The 16269-nt window shown below is 46.8% G+C and overlaps 4 protein-coding genes across 4 annotated transcripts; 2 read left to right on the top strand and 2 right to left on the bottom strand.

Moving 5' to 3' along the window:
• Positions 1 to 607: 607 nt before the first annotated feature.
• Positions 608 to 1066, top strand: LOC131291205 (gametocyte-specific factor 1 homolog). The gene has a single exon (XM_058320397.1). The coding sequence runs from the start codon at positions 608 to 610 to the stop codon at positions 1064 to 1066; it is 459 nt and encodes a 152-aa protein (XP_058176380.1).
• A 3478-nt stretch (positions 1067 to 4544) lies between these two features.
• LOC131290806 (glucose-induced degradation protein 4 homolog) lies at positions 4545 to 6357 on the bottom strand. Its single transcript, XM_058319984.1, has 5 exons — positions 5512 to 6357; positions 5262 to 5429; positions 4930 to 5043; positions 4714 to 4832; positions 4545 to 4636 (listed from the first exon to the last, which is right to left on the bottom strand). Exons 1-5 carry the CDS (start codon positions 5656 to 5658, stop codon positions 4573 to 4575), a joined length of 612 nt encoding a protein of 203 aa, XP_058175967.1. The 5' UTR covers positions 5659 to 6357; the 3' UTR covers positions 4545 to 4572.
• A 2691-nt stretch (positions 6358 to 9048) lies between these two features.
• Positions 9049 to 10136, top strand: LOC131290876 (BTB/POZ domain-containing protein KCTD5). The gene is made up of 2 exons (XM_058320061.1): positions 9049 to 9328; positions 9402 to 10136. The coding sequence occupies exons 1-2, from the start codon at positions 9155 to 9157 to the stop codon at positions 9849 to 9851; spliced, it is 624 nt and encodes a 207-aa protein (XP_058176044.1). The 5' UTR covers positions 9049 to 9154; the 3' UTR covers positions 9852 to 10136.
• Positions 10137 to 13882: 3746 nt separating this feature from the next.
• On the bottom strand, positions 13883 to 16269 carry LOC131291360 (uncharacterized). Its single transcript, XM_058320561.1, has 4 exons — positions 16261 to 16269; positions 14508 to 14731; positions 14258 to 14440; positions 13883 to 14195 (listed from the first exon to the last, which is right to left on the bottom strand). Exons 1-4 carry the CDS (start codon positions 16267 to 16269, stop codon positions 13883 to 13885), a joined length of 729 nt encoding a protein of 242 aa, XP_058176544.1.

Here is a 16269-nt window from a genome sequence, read left to right as displayed (position 1 = left end):
TTTTAAAAATTCTTTGACAGATGAAAGCGGTTTGAAAACGCGTCCACATCTGCATGCTCCGCACTGTGGCTCACGCCGGGCGGATGAATGTCAAAATGACCTTTGAAGTTGTAAACAAAACCGCGAAACCGTTCAAAGAATAAATTTATTTTCAGCACATGAAAGTCGAACGAAAATTCAAAGAATAATCTTAAAGAGTTGTTGATTGACATGTAACTAAAAAAATAATTGAATCCACCAGATGTGAACGCGCTTTAGAGAACGGCCAACGTTCTCCGATTTGCCAATTTCGAAAAGAGTTTGACAGCATGATGCAATCGAAACAACAGGTGAACTCCGTTGTACACAAACGATCGTTCACCGGGAGCACGCAAAAACGTTCGATCAGTGGAGTTTATCGCTTCAGTTGGTAACTCGCTTCAGCAAAACGCGTTCGTTCGCTAATACAAACTCTTTTTAAGGCTTGGCCGTGATTATACACCAGTGTCCAAAATCATCCAGGAGCATTCCAATTATTGTGTGTCTAGCAATGTCGATCAGGGTTCCTTTGTATGGAGAGCTTCTCCAGTGTCCGTACGAACGATCGCATTTGATCCGCCCGGAAAGAATGCAAGTGCACTTGATCAAGTGTGAAAAGCAGCATCCGCACATAAAGCTGCAAAAATGTCTTTTCAACTACACACACCATATCAAGCCGGAGGAATACCAAGAGCACCTCCGCGAATGCAAGGACCGCATTTTGGTGGAAAGTTCCCGGTACGTAACCGCTGGAGAAGCTTCCAAACCACCACCGGTTCAGCCAGTCGTTGAAGAGCACTACACTCCTGAGGAAGTGGCCGCCGCCTGGGGCGAGGAAAACTGGGACGACATGGACGAGAAACCGTACGACCCGCAGAAATATTGCCGTGAGAACAAGATTATCCAGAAGGCACGACTGATGACGAAATCGGAGAAACGGGCATTCTACCAGGCGGAGTCGATGCGCCATGATGAGCTTGCGAAGAAGGAAGCCATGGCATCACCTACGAAGGAGCCACAAGCGGGCTCGTCCCGGAAGAAGAAGTAGGACAATTTCCAAACTTCTTTTTCTAGCTCTACGACGCAATTGGCGAAGAAATGGCGTCATGATCATCCGACCTATCGCAACATCGTACAAGGTACAACAAAATCGCCATGAAACTAAGGTTATCCACAAGACGCGCATCTGCAAGTGTAAGCGAAGAAGGAAGAAAATCGCTAGCGTTTTTAAGTAAAATGAGCAACGAGCTGTCTAAACAACCACGACGCAATCGTTGAAGAAATGACGTCATGATCATCCGAGCCAGCGCAACATCATCGTACAAGCTACAACAAAATCGCCATGAAACAAAGGTTATCCAGAAGACGCGCCTCTGCAAGTATAAGCGAAGAAGGAAGAAAATCGCTGGTGTTTTAAAGTGATATGACAAAGAGTATTTAAACAACATCTAGATCATCCGAGCTATCGTAACATCGTACAAGTTATAGCAACATTTCCTTGAAACTAAGGTTATCCAGAGGACGTGCCTCTGCGTGTGTAAGCGATGAAAGTAGGAAATCGCTAATGTTTTAGAGTAAAATGAGCAACGAGCTAGCTTGCCATCATACAACCCACAGCAATATCGCCTTAAAACTAAAGTTATCCAGAAGACGCACTTCTGCGTGTATAAGCGAAGAAGGAAGAAAATCGCCAATGTTTTTAATTAATATAATCTACTAGTTGGCTATATAACGTCACGATCATCCGAGTTATCTGAACATCGTACAAGCCACAGCAATATCGCCTTGAAACTAAGCTTATCTCGATGGCGCAGCGCCACGTGTGTAAGCGAAGATGGAAGAAAATCGCTAATGTTTTAAAGTAATATGACAAACAGTATATAAGCAACATCACGATCATTCTAGCTATCGCAACATCGTACAAGATACAACGATATCGCTTTGAAACTAAGGTTATCCCGAAGGTGCGCGATGAAAATCGCTAATGTTTTTAAGTAACATGACAAAGAGTATCTAAGCAATGCTAATGATCGGAGCTGGCGTGGCAAGACGAAGATCATTCTCCATTCATCATCACGGAAAACCCGTTATGACTGGCGTCAACGGTCAAGCGAAATGCGGACTGGAATATAGTGTTAAGATTTTAACCCTTTCACAATTATGTCCGAGACCTCACACACATATTTTTTTAAAGTGATATACTGCCTCAGTACCGACTTCGATTGAATCGAGCTGTCTATTTTCATGCATATCACGTCAAAAGAACCGAACCTTTGGCGAAATATATATATGAACATTGATAGCACGATTCCATCGAAGTCCGTGCTGTGGATTATAATGACCAATTTGAAAACATATTTTAATATTTCTTTTTTAAAGTTTAACTTCTTCCTACGCAATATAGGCCTTAAACTACATAGTATTTTATAATGGAAAGTTTTGTTTCATTTTCTGCCAATGTTGAAGCTGTGAAAGGGTTAATTTTATACTTAATATTTTTTAAATTGATATGACAAAATTTTATACCAAAAGTAAAGGTAGGCATACATAATGTTTCTTGGCAAAATGCATAATAAAACTGTTAACATACTATAACTGTAAAAGACCGTTCGACGAAAATCTTCCAAAATGCTTTAAATAAAGATATATATATATTTGATACATAACTATTAGGGTCTTTAATTTTACCCTCCAAATGTGCATCGTACTATGGGTTTAATTACTACATTTCGCAATCTAGTGCAGAATGTCATCAATCGCTGGGTGAAAGTGTGAGTCAAACGAACCAAACTGCAGCAAACAGGGGTTTGAGTTTCGTTTGTTTTTTAGAATTTATTCCATAATCTTACTATCCCTTTAACTCTATTAGACTATAGGGTGTATTTAGAGGTTTATTTTCTTTCTTTTTGTTTTTTTTGTGTTGTTTTTTGTTGAATTTTTACGATAATATATGTTCCCTATCCCCAAGTGTACCCGCACAATATCAGCGTCCGGCACACAAATCGAGCGATTGTGCACAATTTGTTGGTTTATCGCCAGTTTTAGCTTCCTTCAATATTATTTTGTTTGCCTCTATGTAGGGGTGTTTCCCCCTCGCCCGCTTGCATCCCCCATACTCTATAGCTTCCTTCTTTGCTACATCTCATCAGTTCCGTTTGCCTGCATTCGCTCCGTTCTATTGTGCCTGCAAGATACACAATTCTTTCTCTTTACCCGAACGTATCATTTGCATCTGCGATGCACAAAGTGAAGAGTGCAAAAATCAGATTTATGAGTGTTGACCATTTCTTTCAACAATACGGGGCACAAAATTACTGATTTAAAAATAGTCGTTCTACTCATGCACGCCCACCTCCCGTCGTTAGCGTCGATGGCAGCGTTCCTTATCTTTTACTAGCGTCGAGAAAGATCCGGGGGGGTTTGTCCGGTCGTCTGGCTCAAGGTTACCAAGGCCACAGGTGTCCAGCCGCCTCTTAAGGGAAAGGAAAGCTTAAATCTCAGTCGAAACTAAACACATATGTTGGGCAAGGTTGGCAACAGTTCAGCTTTGTGATTTGTGTGGCAATAAATCAAACCGTGTAAGAAATTTTCTAAGACTTATTGCCGCTTTCGACAAATGTTAAGAACTAGCTTGCTCGATCCCGACCAGCAGCACACGACCCTGATCCAAATCCTACAATTGATCGCATCCTTCGCAATCGACATAACACTCGACGATTCCTCACAAGAGCATCAACACCGTTCGTGAACTGCCAGCGTCCATCATCAAAGCGAAACCGAAGAAACCTTCCTTGGCATTTTTTGCCTTTTCTACTATTTGGTGCAGCAACCCAAAAAACCAATGCAGCTGTTTGTGAACGCCCTGTTGTTAAGCTTAACCGACGCAACTCGATTTGCTGGCAAGAGGCAAGCGGAGAGAGATGGTTCAGTAATCGGAGATCAGTTTCATTTTTCAGAAAAAATGTTTTCGTTTGTAAAACAAAACCGAAACTAGAACGTGTTTTTGCTTTAGGGTACTTTATAAAAAAAAAAAATTCACTACTATCCACCGCACGTACAGTACTATTCCCCGTAAATAAATGTTAGATTGAATCTCTGCGGCCCAAATTCCGGTGGAGCCTAACGCTATTTCAAAAGTTCAACAAAAATAAGTAAAATAATTAATAATAATAATAATCAAAAGTGTTCACACTTTGAAGGTCAGTTGTGGGGCATTTCAACTGTTTGTGTGTCAGTTGAAGCATCAGAGAGAGGTTAGAAGAAGATGTTGAATATTGTCGGGCACTGGGCTCGATTCGTTGTGCTCGTCGTTAAGAAGTTCGTTAGTGGTCAAATAAGAAGGAGAGAGAGAAAGAAAAAAATGGAACGTGGTTCCAGTGAGTGGGGCAAAATTATCCATTTAAGTAAACAACATTCCCAGCCTTAACGAGGTTTTGCTAAAGAACCGCATCTGGTGCTGATAGTGAACATCCGCTTGGGACGCGAGACGCGGCGACGCTCGGAGGCTGGGAGTGAAGCCGGGACTAAGGTTGCTTAGATTCTGCCGTGTTGAAATTATCTAAATTCGTAAATCTGAATACACGACTCGGCCACGTGTTGCAGCGTTAAAGATTGGTACCTGATGTTCGGGGGAAAAGAGAAACACGGATTGAAAAAATGGGTAACCGCACTAAAAGCGCAACGCGCGAGCCATACCATTCCGACGATCGATGGTAGTAGTATCCTTCCATAACGGCCTGCGACTTCTGGAAGCAGATGTAGTAGAACCCTGCGAACGACGCTCCATTGATGTCTTTTATCTTATGATCAGGTACCTGATGAAAAGGGCATGGAGTAAAATTTAAAAAAAATAAGTTCACACAACAGTTGGCGGTGACCTAGAAGCCGTACGAAACGAAACAATATGCTCACCAAAAAGTGTTCCTTCCAGCGCATAAACACAAAATCACTCTTCGCTAACGCGTCATAGTCGAAATCGTCCGAGTTGAACGTTTTCTGGTACTCGCTGAAGGCAGCAAACTTTCCCTGGAAATCCAAAAGGAATCCAAACAAAAAAAAAAACAAAAGAGAGCGATAAGGTAAGTGTTCCGAAGTTTCCGTAAAGGGCAGCATCCGTCCGTCCGTGAAACGTTGCACAATCAAAATTAAAGGTCAACACCCAGAACAGAAGGGTGAGTACGTAATGCGAGTGAAGTGCAAGAACTGTAGAAAACCGTCTAGGGTGCGGGGGTGGAGAAACTTACAAAATGCTTCCTATCTACATCCTCGTCCGCGTCCCATTTGCGCGTCAGAAAGGGATACTTTTTCGAGATGATTTCCCCATCGAAGAAGGTGGTGAGGGTCGGAAACTCGAATGTCAGGCCGGTTATCTTCAGGTATCCGCAGAGGTACGAGTTGACTTCGTCGACGTGCTGCAGTGGGAGGGCCAAAAGAGATGGGGTGGGGGGAAAAGTTTAATATATTCTGAAATACGTAATATTCCCTAGCGGTTACCTGTAGGACAACCTCCACCTCGTACGCGTTGCCCTTGGACTTTTGGAAGCCACGAAACTTGGAGCCATTGTAGAGCAGCGACTTGGTGACGCCGAGCTGTTTGGAGTTGTTTGGTGGCGGGGGAACGATGTCCACGCGTACGGGCATTGTGTCGGTGTTTTCCGGCACTGGCGGTGTATCGTCCCGTTGCGTGCCCTCGCGCTCCTCCCCGTCGTTCGTTTGCTCGGCTCGCTGATGTGACCGCTCGGTGACCGATTCCTCGCCGCAGGGCGTTTTATCGTCCGCAGAGGCACTCCCGGTGTCCGGTCGGTTGACTTTGTCCTTGGCCTCACTGGTTAGGCCGTCGCTGGTGTCAGCGTCGTGTTCGTCGTTGTCGGCGTTCGTTGTCGCCACCCCCTTAGCTCCAGCAAGCTCCGTTCCGTCTTCGCCGATGTTCGACGAAGCGGAAGAAGAGGAGGAGGAGGCCGACGATGGTGGCACCGTTTCGCCTTCCTCGCTCCCCTTCAGTGTAGAACCGTGTGTTGGCAACTCCGCTACACGCTGGGCAGTGTCCGCCGGCGTGCCCGTGCTCTCGAGCTCCGGTCCGGGATCACCGGCAGCAGCTGTTGACTGGTTCGTAGCCGCGCTTACCGTGCGCTCCGCCGACCGTGCGCTAGCGTCACCCGGCGAATCCGTGTCCGGTGTGCGTTTGCTACGGCTGCGTCTGACCTTGCGCGACACGGCAACCGGAAGCGTGGGAGTAGCAGATGGTTCTTGGCTGCTATCACCCACGTCGATAACGGTTTGCTCGCAGCTCGCGGTCGTTGCACCACCGATGATGATGCGACTGCAACCTTCGCCTTCACCTTCACCGTCTCCACCACTACCGCCGCCGCTGCCGCCTCCTCCTCCGCCTCCGCCGCCGCCCCAGCAGCCACCGCCACCGTCGTCAATCGTTGTGTGGCTTTGCGTGGCTGCCGCTCGCGCTTCGACTTGCTGCCCTTTAGCCTCGCCGCAGATTGGTGAAACCGCGTTGCTCGCGATGCTGATACGGCCGTCTCCTGCGGTCCGGTGCTGGTCTGGCGCCTGATACGGCACGGCTACATCCACGGCAGCGGACTGATAGTCGCTGAACCGGCTGGTGGTTGATAATGTTGATGAGGTTGATAGCTGCGATGTGTGGATGGCCGGACGTGGAGGCACCGATGGGCACGATGGCTCCGAGGAGAAACAGGAGGACGTCGTTGATATCGAGGAGCACGAGAAACTTTCCCTATCCGTCTTCTCCGGCGGTTCCCGCGCGATGGTAGGCTTTATTGTGACCTCGTGCAAGGCTGAGCCTTACCAGCGATGTTGTGGTAAGCTCGAACGCTACAATTCGACCCTCCTTCCGACGACCGGGATGATCCGGGACGGCCACTCGATATGCGTTTCGATGCTGCCCGCTTGATTTGTTGTTGAACAGAGTGTGCAACAGTCCATACACGCGAAGCGCAGACACAGGCAAACGCACGTGCACACAAGTGCTCTAGGGATGCGACTCCTAACGGCGCATATGTGTGCACACACGTAAGGCGGGTGATGTAGGGATGCGAAAGGATAACACTTTGAAAACGGCCCAATGAACGCACTGGCGAAGGATATCACTGACTCACCGCACGGACTGCAAATTATAACTGCTCTAAAAAGCTTCCCCCGAACGCACCCAGCCCCGATGCGCTCGATTCGTTTCTGTTGCGTCTCGGGGTGCAAAACGCCAGAATCACACAGCACCACCAGAATGACTCAACTGTGGCAGCGAAGCCGTATCCTGCTCCCTGAGCGCACTGCGTCGTACTCGATTCTTCTCAGTCCTCACGCGAAGTGCGAGTGATTGTACTATTTTTGTTCCTTGCGAAGCACACACAGCGCTCGGTGCGAAGGTGGCCAAATGTCAAACGGTCCGTGCAGGTCCCCAGGTCCGTTTTCTACGGTACGTCCGTGGTTGTTTTTGTACGACCTGAGATTTTGAAAGGCGAAAAAATGTTGCTTCCTGGTTCGGCTACTGCGTTTACGACGGCTGGTTGAGCGCCACTCTGCGTCGTCTTTTCCAGCATGTGCTTCAGCCCCAGGAAAGAATGTTTCACTACCGATTTGTACCAATTGTAATCACAGTTTGCAAGCCCAAGAAAGCTTTTACTTCTTTCGGGCCCGTATTGTTATGGCCGAATAATTGCCCTCAACTGCTGCAGGGTATGCAGCTGTAGCGCCGTATGACTTTGACAGCGTATACGCACTATAGTGAACCAAGGTTACTATATAACAGAGCCAGTCAACTGTTGGGCAAATTTTGGGTCATTTTTTTCTACGACTCCGCTAATAATTCCCTCCATTGTTTATGTGTTCGATAATCATGTTAAATTGTGCGCAAAAGATTGAGAAAAAGGATTGCTTTCGGGTAATGAAGAGAAATAAGCGTTCATTTGGGACTCGCTCCAGCCAATCCGGATCCGGCTTGGGATCGACCCACCAAATCAAACTCAAATCTGCATGGATCGTAAAGCGTTACCCATGATATGCCTACAAGACTTGTTCCCTTTGTCTACGTGAATTATCAGCCCTCTCGTACAGAGGGTGGTGTGGTTTCGGGTAGGACTCGAACTCACGCTGTCGAGGTGGTGGGCCCCAGTGCCTCTTGGGCCAATTTTCTAATAGGCTTAACCGCCCAACTGTCGTGTACCTTCAATACCAATCAAAATCTCAATCCCAGTTCACAATCCCATTCCGGATCTCAGACGTGAGATCGGACTTGGGACTCAATCCCGAAACCTATTACTCAACACTAGAACCGTCAAGCAGGAGGTACTGCTTCGTTTCAGTAACCTTGGTGTAACATCAACGAAAATAATCTTGACATGTGCATGTGCAGGTGGTCGAACACTATTTGTATTCTTCGTACTCGTACAATACCCAGTGGCTTGGGGAGTGCTCGCGGAAAGAACGGGAAAATCGAACGCGGTCCTTGGGTTGTCGAGGAAAACACACAGGATACAGGATCGATGATAAGTTGCATCGATTGTGTACCGAATTGGTTTGCTCGCCGTTTCGCTTCGCTGTAACTAGAACGCTAGTGTTTGGCAGTGTCGTGTTTCTCGTGGTTCTGTGCGTGTAGAAAAATAACAATTCCATCGTGTCGTTGAGGCAGGGTATGCATGACGGTGGGTATGCGCGTTTACCCATGCTAATTGGCGTACGCAGTACGTTCCCCGGAGAAGGAACCTACCGAAGGCCCACGTTTGCCCACCCTGCTGGACGAACGGATCTGGCACCAGGATCGCGGGCGAAAGCATCAATGAAAAGCGTTGTGCGAAAGGAGGATTACGTGTAGTAGTCGTTCTGCGTTCTCTGTTGTCCAGCGACACGCCGTGAAGGAGTGGAACGCTATCGCTATCGTTCTGCTTACTGCCTGCTCGGTTCAGTAGCAAGCACTATCGCGCCAGCGTTGTTATCGTTGTGCAGTAAGAGTCACAACAGGCCGCACAACCAGTCAAAACGCATTTTGCTGGCACTAGACACGTCGTATCGTTCGTTGTGCAGTAGTGAGTCAATATTGCTTCCATCAGCACGCCGTGGTTCAACAATCGTACGCTGCAAACAACCGCTCTAGACGAAGTGATCCACAACGATGGCAACGGTGAACCTGAACCCGCGGCGCCACCCGGAGCAAGGGAAGGACGCGTGGGTCAAGCTGAACGTGGGTGGCACCTGCTTCCTCACGACCAAGACCACGCTTTCCCGCGATACGAACTCTTTCCTTTCTCGGCTCATCCAGGAGGACAGCGATCTCATCTCAGATCGGGTATGGCCAGCTCTTCGCCAGTCGGGCCGTCTATTTATTCCATGAATCTCAATTTATGCATTCTCTCCCGTAGGACGAAACCGGCGCATACTTGATCGACCGCGATCCGCGTTACTTTGCGCCGGTCCTCAACTATCTGCGCCACGGTAAGCTCGTGCTGGACGATGGACTCTCGGAGGAGGGCGTACTGGAGGAGGCCGAGTTCTACAACGTGACGTCTCTGATCAAGCTGCTGAAGGACAGCATAGAGCAACGCGAGCAGCGCCCGGCGACGGACAAGAAGCGCGTGTACCGGGTGCTGCAGTGCCAGGAGAACGAGCTGACGCAGATGGTGTCGACCATGTCGGACGGCTGGCGGTTCGAGCAGCTGATCAACATCGGCACCCAGTACAACTACGGCACGGAGGAGAACGCCGAGTTTCTGTGCGTGGTATCGAAGGAGTGCGCCAACACGCTGATCGGGCGCGAGGTGGAGTCGAACGACCGCGCCAAGGTACTGCAGCAGAAGGGTTCGCGCATGTAAGCCGCTGTGACGCACTACCGACGTCGATCTACACCGAACCACATACGAGATATGCACGTGTGTGACTGATTGGGTACGTGTGTGTGTGTGTGCATGTGTGTGTGCATGACTGGGTGTATGTATGATGTATGACTCTGTGTGTGATAGCGCAGCCACTCATTTGCGAAAAAGAAGATATAGATAGAAACTAATCACAAACCGCAAGCAAACATAAAATGAACAGAAAAAAACACTATATTAACGCACAACCGTCAAGCAGCGCAAACACGACGAACGGAGAAAACATATGAATCATTGACAGCATGTGTAGCGCGTGCAAGGTAAATCATACGAGGAGGTACGAACGGTGGGAAACGGTTGAGTAAAAGACAAGAGAGACAGGGGCGATGGTAAAGACACATTTACGAAAGAAAGTGACGAAAGCAAAGAAGCGAAACCGCTTGAAAAAAATACAGAACTGATTAGAAAGGAACTGTCGAACTCCTAGATACCTTCAGCACCGAACTGTTCGGTATGTCCTCCCTCTCAGAAACCTCAGTTTATCGTGTTCATTCCGTTGTACGTCGTACCCGACCGAGTGTCTTCAGTTCGGCAAGACGTCACGCTTACGTATTAGCTTATACAAATATCGGCACACAACCCTGGTAACTCTCAAGCTCTGCTTGCTCTACTCTAGAATGCTCCAATGCAAAACATTAGCGTCGATCGTGTATCGCGTGGCACGGTGATATTTATTGCCCTAGGAGTATTTTATCATTTCAATAGAACACACTCGTTGCCGAGCGCTAATGGCTGGATATAGTTTCGAGATAAGTTAGCAAATGGAAGTACCCCGTAAATCACAAGCATCCTGCATCGTTCCGAATGCTGTAGACATTTAGTTGCGTCAAAATGCCCGGAAGCAAAACACCGATGCTCCTCAATCCTCGTTCCGGTCGATTTGGTTGTGCGTTGTGCGGTGTACACTAAAAGTGTACGGTGTACACTATCCGGCAGTGACCAACCAACACGTAGTACGGACCCGCAAAAGATGGTCGAACGGTGCGCCAAAACGTGCATATTCGTACAACATTAACCGCTCTCTGCCCCAGCTTCACACAAGCAGGCACTCTCACAAACATGCAAAACTACCCTTTCCCTTTTTACTTTTATTTTGTATGAGTTTATGTACGGAATATCAAGTAATGATTCGCTCATCCTTACACATTGTGCTGCAAGAAGTAATATGAACCAGTGGAGCAAAGTTTGATCGATCTTTCAGATGAATCAGCACGAACAACTTATCTTACATAGGGAGGAGTAGAGGAAATGCAAGTGAACGCAAAAGTTGTGACATGTTCGATGAACTAATATCTTTCTCATAGTTTCACCAGCTTTGCAAGATTCAGCTTGGTGCGTCTTGCTCCACTTGGCCATATTGCATCCAACGACCATACGATTGATATGAAGAACAGAACGAAACGAAACGAAACGAAACTATCAAGCTTTCAACTCAATCGTCGTAATAGCTTTACACGGTTAATGCATAAGGTACGACGAAGTATAGTATATCCGTAAGACTTTCTCCGAGCCATGTGTATGTGAGAATGTGCTAGCGTGCTTCTTAATATCGCCCTCAAAGTGCACGTAGGGGTTCGTAGCAATACAATGTCGCATTTATTACGTCGAACGCGTAATGCGTAATCCTTATCGATTGCAACGATTTTAATTTACAATCAACGGTTAATCATCCTCTCAGAGAACTACTCACCAGGACATACAGGGCACGAATAGGTTACGACGCTCTTCTGTTCTTTTCGTTGGCGAGACAGGGAACGAGCTCGATGCACCGAAGCCAACGGTGCGTACGGAAATTGGAAACGGAAAAAGAAAAAAACGAAAAACAAAAAGACATGGAAATCTGGATGGCAATGGGAACTCTCAGGCGTGCGAAAAGGGCGCAAACGCACTCGGCAAGCGGTCGCAATTCCGGGTTCGGGCGTTTGCTACCCTCGCTGAACGCGTGAACTTTACACACGACACGACACGTGGATATGATAACCATAATCAATCACCACCAACACGCCACCGCACACCATTACTATTATTAACCGTATCGTTAAGTTAGTCTAAGATACAACTCTAGCCGGCACCCGTTTCTGAGTAGGTCCTTTTCCTTTTGATTTGGAAAGCAAGCCATGGAAGACAACACGTGGAAATAACGAACGTACACACGCACAGGCAGGTCGAGCAGAGAGAGAGAGAGGGACACGCCGAGGGCGATTGGAATGGAAACGTAAGGATGGAACATGTGAGGATATGGAAATGTTATGAAATAGAAAACAAATATAGCAAAAAGAATCCGTTTGGCAAAAGAGATGCAAGGGTGATAAGGAGATGGTGAAGGAGAAAGGAGGCGAGTGGACGCAATGTAAGGATGTAACTTACAGGATGTTGGCGAGCACGTGTTGGGTGGATGATGAATATTAAAATATTTAAAAAAAAAAGCAAATTGAAAAACAAGCAAAAGAACTAAATAAATGAAAGTATATAAAGAATATTATCGTTCCCTGGTGTTTGTACTTCAATTTCGCAAAGTAGGGAGTAGGTAACAAAGAGCAACAACAACAACAACTTAATACGCACAATTGTAGTTGAACGATCAAAGTTATTACTCGCGTATGGCGTAGTATTCGGTTGAAAAAGATTTAAAAAAAACCTGTGATTAAAGATGCTGTATTGAATGTTTCCCAGACACGTCCAGTTGTTTCGTTTTCACTTGTACCGTGTTTCCGTTGGTCATCGCCGCAGGTATCCGAAATGAAGGGTCATATTATCCTCGCCCCTTCTTTTGTTCCTTTTGTTGTTATAATATGAACAAAATTTTTGCAGCAATCGGTAAATTACAACCCCATCCTTTCATTATTTTTCCTTCCATTATTTTCCATAGATTCGATACCGTTCGCTCTTCGAAGAATGCTTTTGTACAACAACTTTTTTGACCAAAATTATGTAAATTCTTCTACAGTTGATTTGTTTTCCATATGCTCTTGTAGCGCATCTGATATCTATAAATCTTTTGTTTAATATTGGCCTTGTTTCCAAGTAATCATTAGATGACGATAAAAAAATATGTTAACTATTTCTGTAAAAGTATGAAATAATACCGGGCTGTACTTCGATTTACAATGATGGGCTCATGGTTTTAAAACGGCTATATTGTTTTAGTTGATTTTTGTTGATTTGACTTAATATCCTCAAAGAATTGCGACCAAACTTAGGCCTTTCCAATTGAAGAATTTAATCTTTTCTCTTCAACTATTGAATGGTTTGTGTGCTGCTATGCATAAACTAGTGGTTGGAACATAAATTTTCAAAATGTATTAATTACTGATAGCAAACGCCTGTTTAGCATATCAATATGAACTCTGATAGCCAGCTCAAATAATATAAAGGCCAGCTCGAGAATAAAAATAATATAACAGCAGCATGCGTCATGCACGAAGGTCATTTGAAGTTGTAAATTAATTTTCGTTCTTCCTCAGATTTCGTTAGATTAAGTAGCAAAACAAATTATTTTCAACTTTACATGTGAAAGTTTATGTTACAAAAGTCCATTACTGGTCTTATAGCAAGCAGACAATTTTTGCAATTGATTTTCAATGTTTTATCATAAGAGTTTTGGCAGGCTATAACATTTCATCAATTTCTGAAGTTGTTTAAGCAAATTTCAAGCAAGTTTTTATCGAAAGATTATCGAAAGCGATCTAATTTACCAATATTTTTGTTCACAGCCACGAAAGCCAGTGTAGTAAAATTAAGTATTTTAGTAAATATTGTGGTTAGGCCACCTCTAATTCGTGGCGGAACAGTAATCCATTAATTCGGAAATCATCGGAAATTGTTGAAACACTTACTCGGCCATACTTTTACTGAATCCCGCACATCGAGCGGGGTTTGTACTTTCGGGAGTTGGTTTTTTTTATTTTAATTTATTCGTTAAAACGGTTTGGGCTTTCTGGACAGTACCTCTACACGCACGCTAGTCAGAGCTAACCGAGACGCAGGTCCACCCGTGGAGGCTGGAACTGATCGACCGGTTCCTGGTAGCGCCTGCGATTGCCCGCCTTCACCGGATCTTCCCGCGGCGGCAGGTAGTCGACCTCCGGTTCCTGCGGTGGCAGGTAGTCGTTGTTCGGCGGCAGGTAGCCATTGTCCGGCCGCTCGTAGTGGTAGCCCTGGAATTCCGTGGTCGGTTCCTCGGTGGTGGTGGTGGTGGTAGTGGTCGTCGTCCGCCTCGTGGTGGTCGTTCGGGGCGTCGTAGTGAACTTGATCGGTGGCAACGTTCGTTGCGTTTGGTTTAGGCTGCAAAACATAGAGCATAGGAGCATACCGCTGCTGATACCGACGGGATGGCCCAGACTTACTCGGGAATGTCCAGATCCAGCTCGGTGATCGGATGGTAGCCGAACTCGTCGGCAGTGTATCTGACGCGGTAACGTTTACCGTTGGCTCCAGTGTAGGTGTACGATCCCATCACGACGAACGTCTTGGAGTCGTTCTTCAGCTTACCGATCTGCTCGATTTCAATCCCGTTCTCCGTTTCCACGCTATCAAAAAAACAAAGGGAGGATGAACATATGCGACCAGATGTGAGACCACGGTTGCTGTACTTACGCGTATTTGAACTTGCCCTTGCCCTGGTTGCGCACCTCAGCCATCACGATCGACGCCCGCATGACGTTGCCGGTAAAGTTGGTCGGATCCTTCTTGTCCTCCACCGGGAACGTGAACTCATCCTCCGAGAATAGGTCATCGTTTCTACTCTTGGCCGGAATCTTGATGCGGGCCGCGTCCAGAGCTACCAGTACCACGCACATAGCGCCAAAGCCGGCGAGTAGCTAGACGGTAGGTAGGCAAAGCGAAAAGGGAAGGTGGTTACGAGCCGATACTGAATGCAGATAAGCCAATGTCAAATGAAGTGTTGCTCCTGGGAGGCACTGCTGCACACACTCTACGATCCTTGTACACCTCCTTAGAGCCACGCAAACCTAACCTCCTAAACCAATCCTTCCCTCAACTCGTTAGTTGAGTCTCAATCCTTATCGCTCACTTCATCTGTTTGGAGGAGTTAATCGGGTAGGTTTAGTTATTCTTACAAATTTGAGAACAAGTATCGCCCGGTGGAAGCTCATCTCCGCAGTTTTACCGGTTCTCAATCAATCATTGCTTCGCGCAGGTGGAATAGCATCCATTTGCAAAACAAATGATTCCTATCGCCGCGCGTCCAATCACCAGGAAGTGAAGCTGGCGGAAGATTCTGCTCTGATAACACGGCCGACGAGTTTGATACAGGCTGGGCGACATCTTAATCAACAGTCTGGGTCCGAGCCCTCCGAGCGCGCGGTGGGTCTTGAGTCGTGGCGAACTCCATACAGCACCGGTTGGGTACGGCTCAGAACACGAGCTGGGCGCATCTGCACGGCTGGCGACAACCCGACTCGGGCGTCCTCTGTTACTTTTAGTTCCTCATTATGCTAATTTTTATTTACCAACGAACCCCAAAAACAGGCGGCTCGTATTTTAATGATGTGCCGGACCGTCCAAGCTCGTTTAAGTGGACGATCGGTTTTTATGATTATTATAATAATTCTCTGCCCACCCGTGCCCACACAACCCTCCTTCATCGGCGCTGTACCCAAGGCGTGATCCGGTTTATCTGAGGGTTGTGTATCGCATTTTTCCGATTTTTGCGTCAGTCCCACGCGTTGTTGGGGCACGATGGGAAACTAATTGATCGACTCTAATCACCCAAGGACACAAAGGAGCTGCAATCAGTGTCCCCCCCCCCCCCCTCCGAGAGGTTGGGCATCCTCTGAGGCACTTGCCTGGAAGTTCTAGAGCAAGGGCGGTCTAAAGCGTCACGGTTTGGGAACTCACGCCAAGGCAATAGTTCCTCCCCGAAGCCGCATTCGGGAACTGTTTGCGCGGATTTTTATACAAACACGTGTTCATTGGGTGCGCCTTTGGAGAGGCCACTTACTCGACTCATTAAGGGTGGAACAGGTTTCAGAGCTTCAGAACGCGACCGATCGGAATCTGAATATTAACGGTCGCGTTGGGGTTTGCTATTCTAGACCCTGGTGACACTTTTGGTCCCTCGAAATCGACACCGGAGACGATGTATTGAACCAACTTCCGCATATCTGGGAGCTGATCACGGTTCCGGTAGTTGCAACACTCTTGGAGGTATAATTTTGACGAAATATTCCGATGCTCCATAAATTCGTCAATCACCTCCGTTAACCGTTACAGTTCCTATTCAGTTCGTCTAAATCGGAAATCTTGCTTTGCCAGGACGCAGCAGGTTGGTTGTTGATTGTGTGAAACCGATGCCAGCAGAGGCGTACTCCAAGGATCCTTCACTTACATGCTTCAT

This window comes from Anopheles ziemanni, chromosome X, assembly GCF_943734765.1.
Source record: "Anopheles ziemanni chromosome X, idAnoZiCoDA_A2_x.2, whole genome shotgun sequence".
NCBI lineage: Eukaryota > Metazoa > Arthropoda > Insecta > Diptera > Culicidae > Anopheles > Anopheles ziemanni.
The sequence above is the reverse complement of the archived record's forward strand: the minus strand, read 5'-3'. Positions and strand labels throughout refer to the sequence as shown.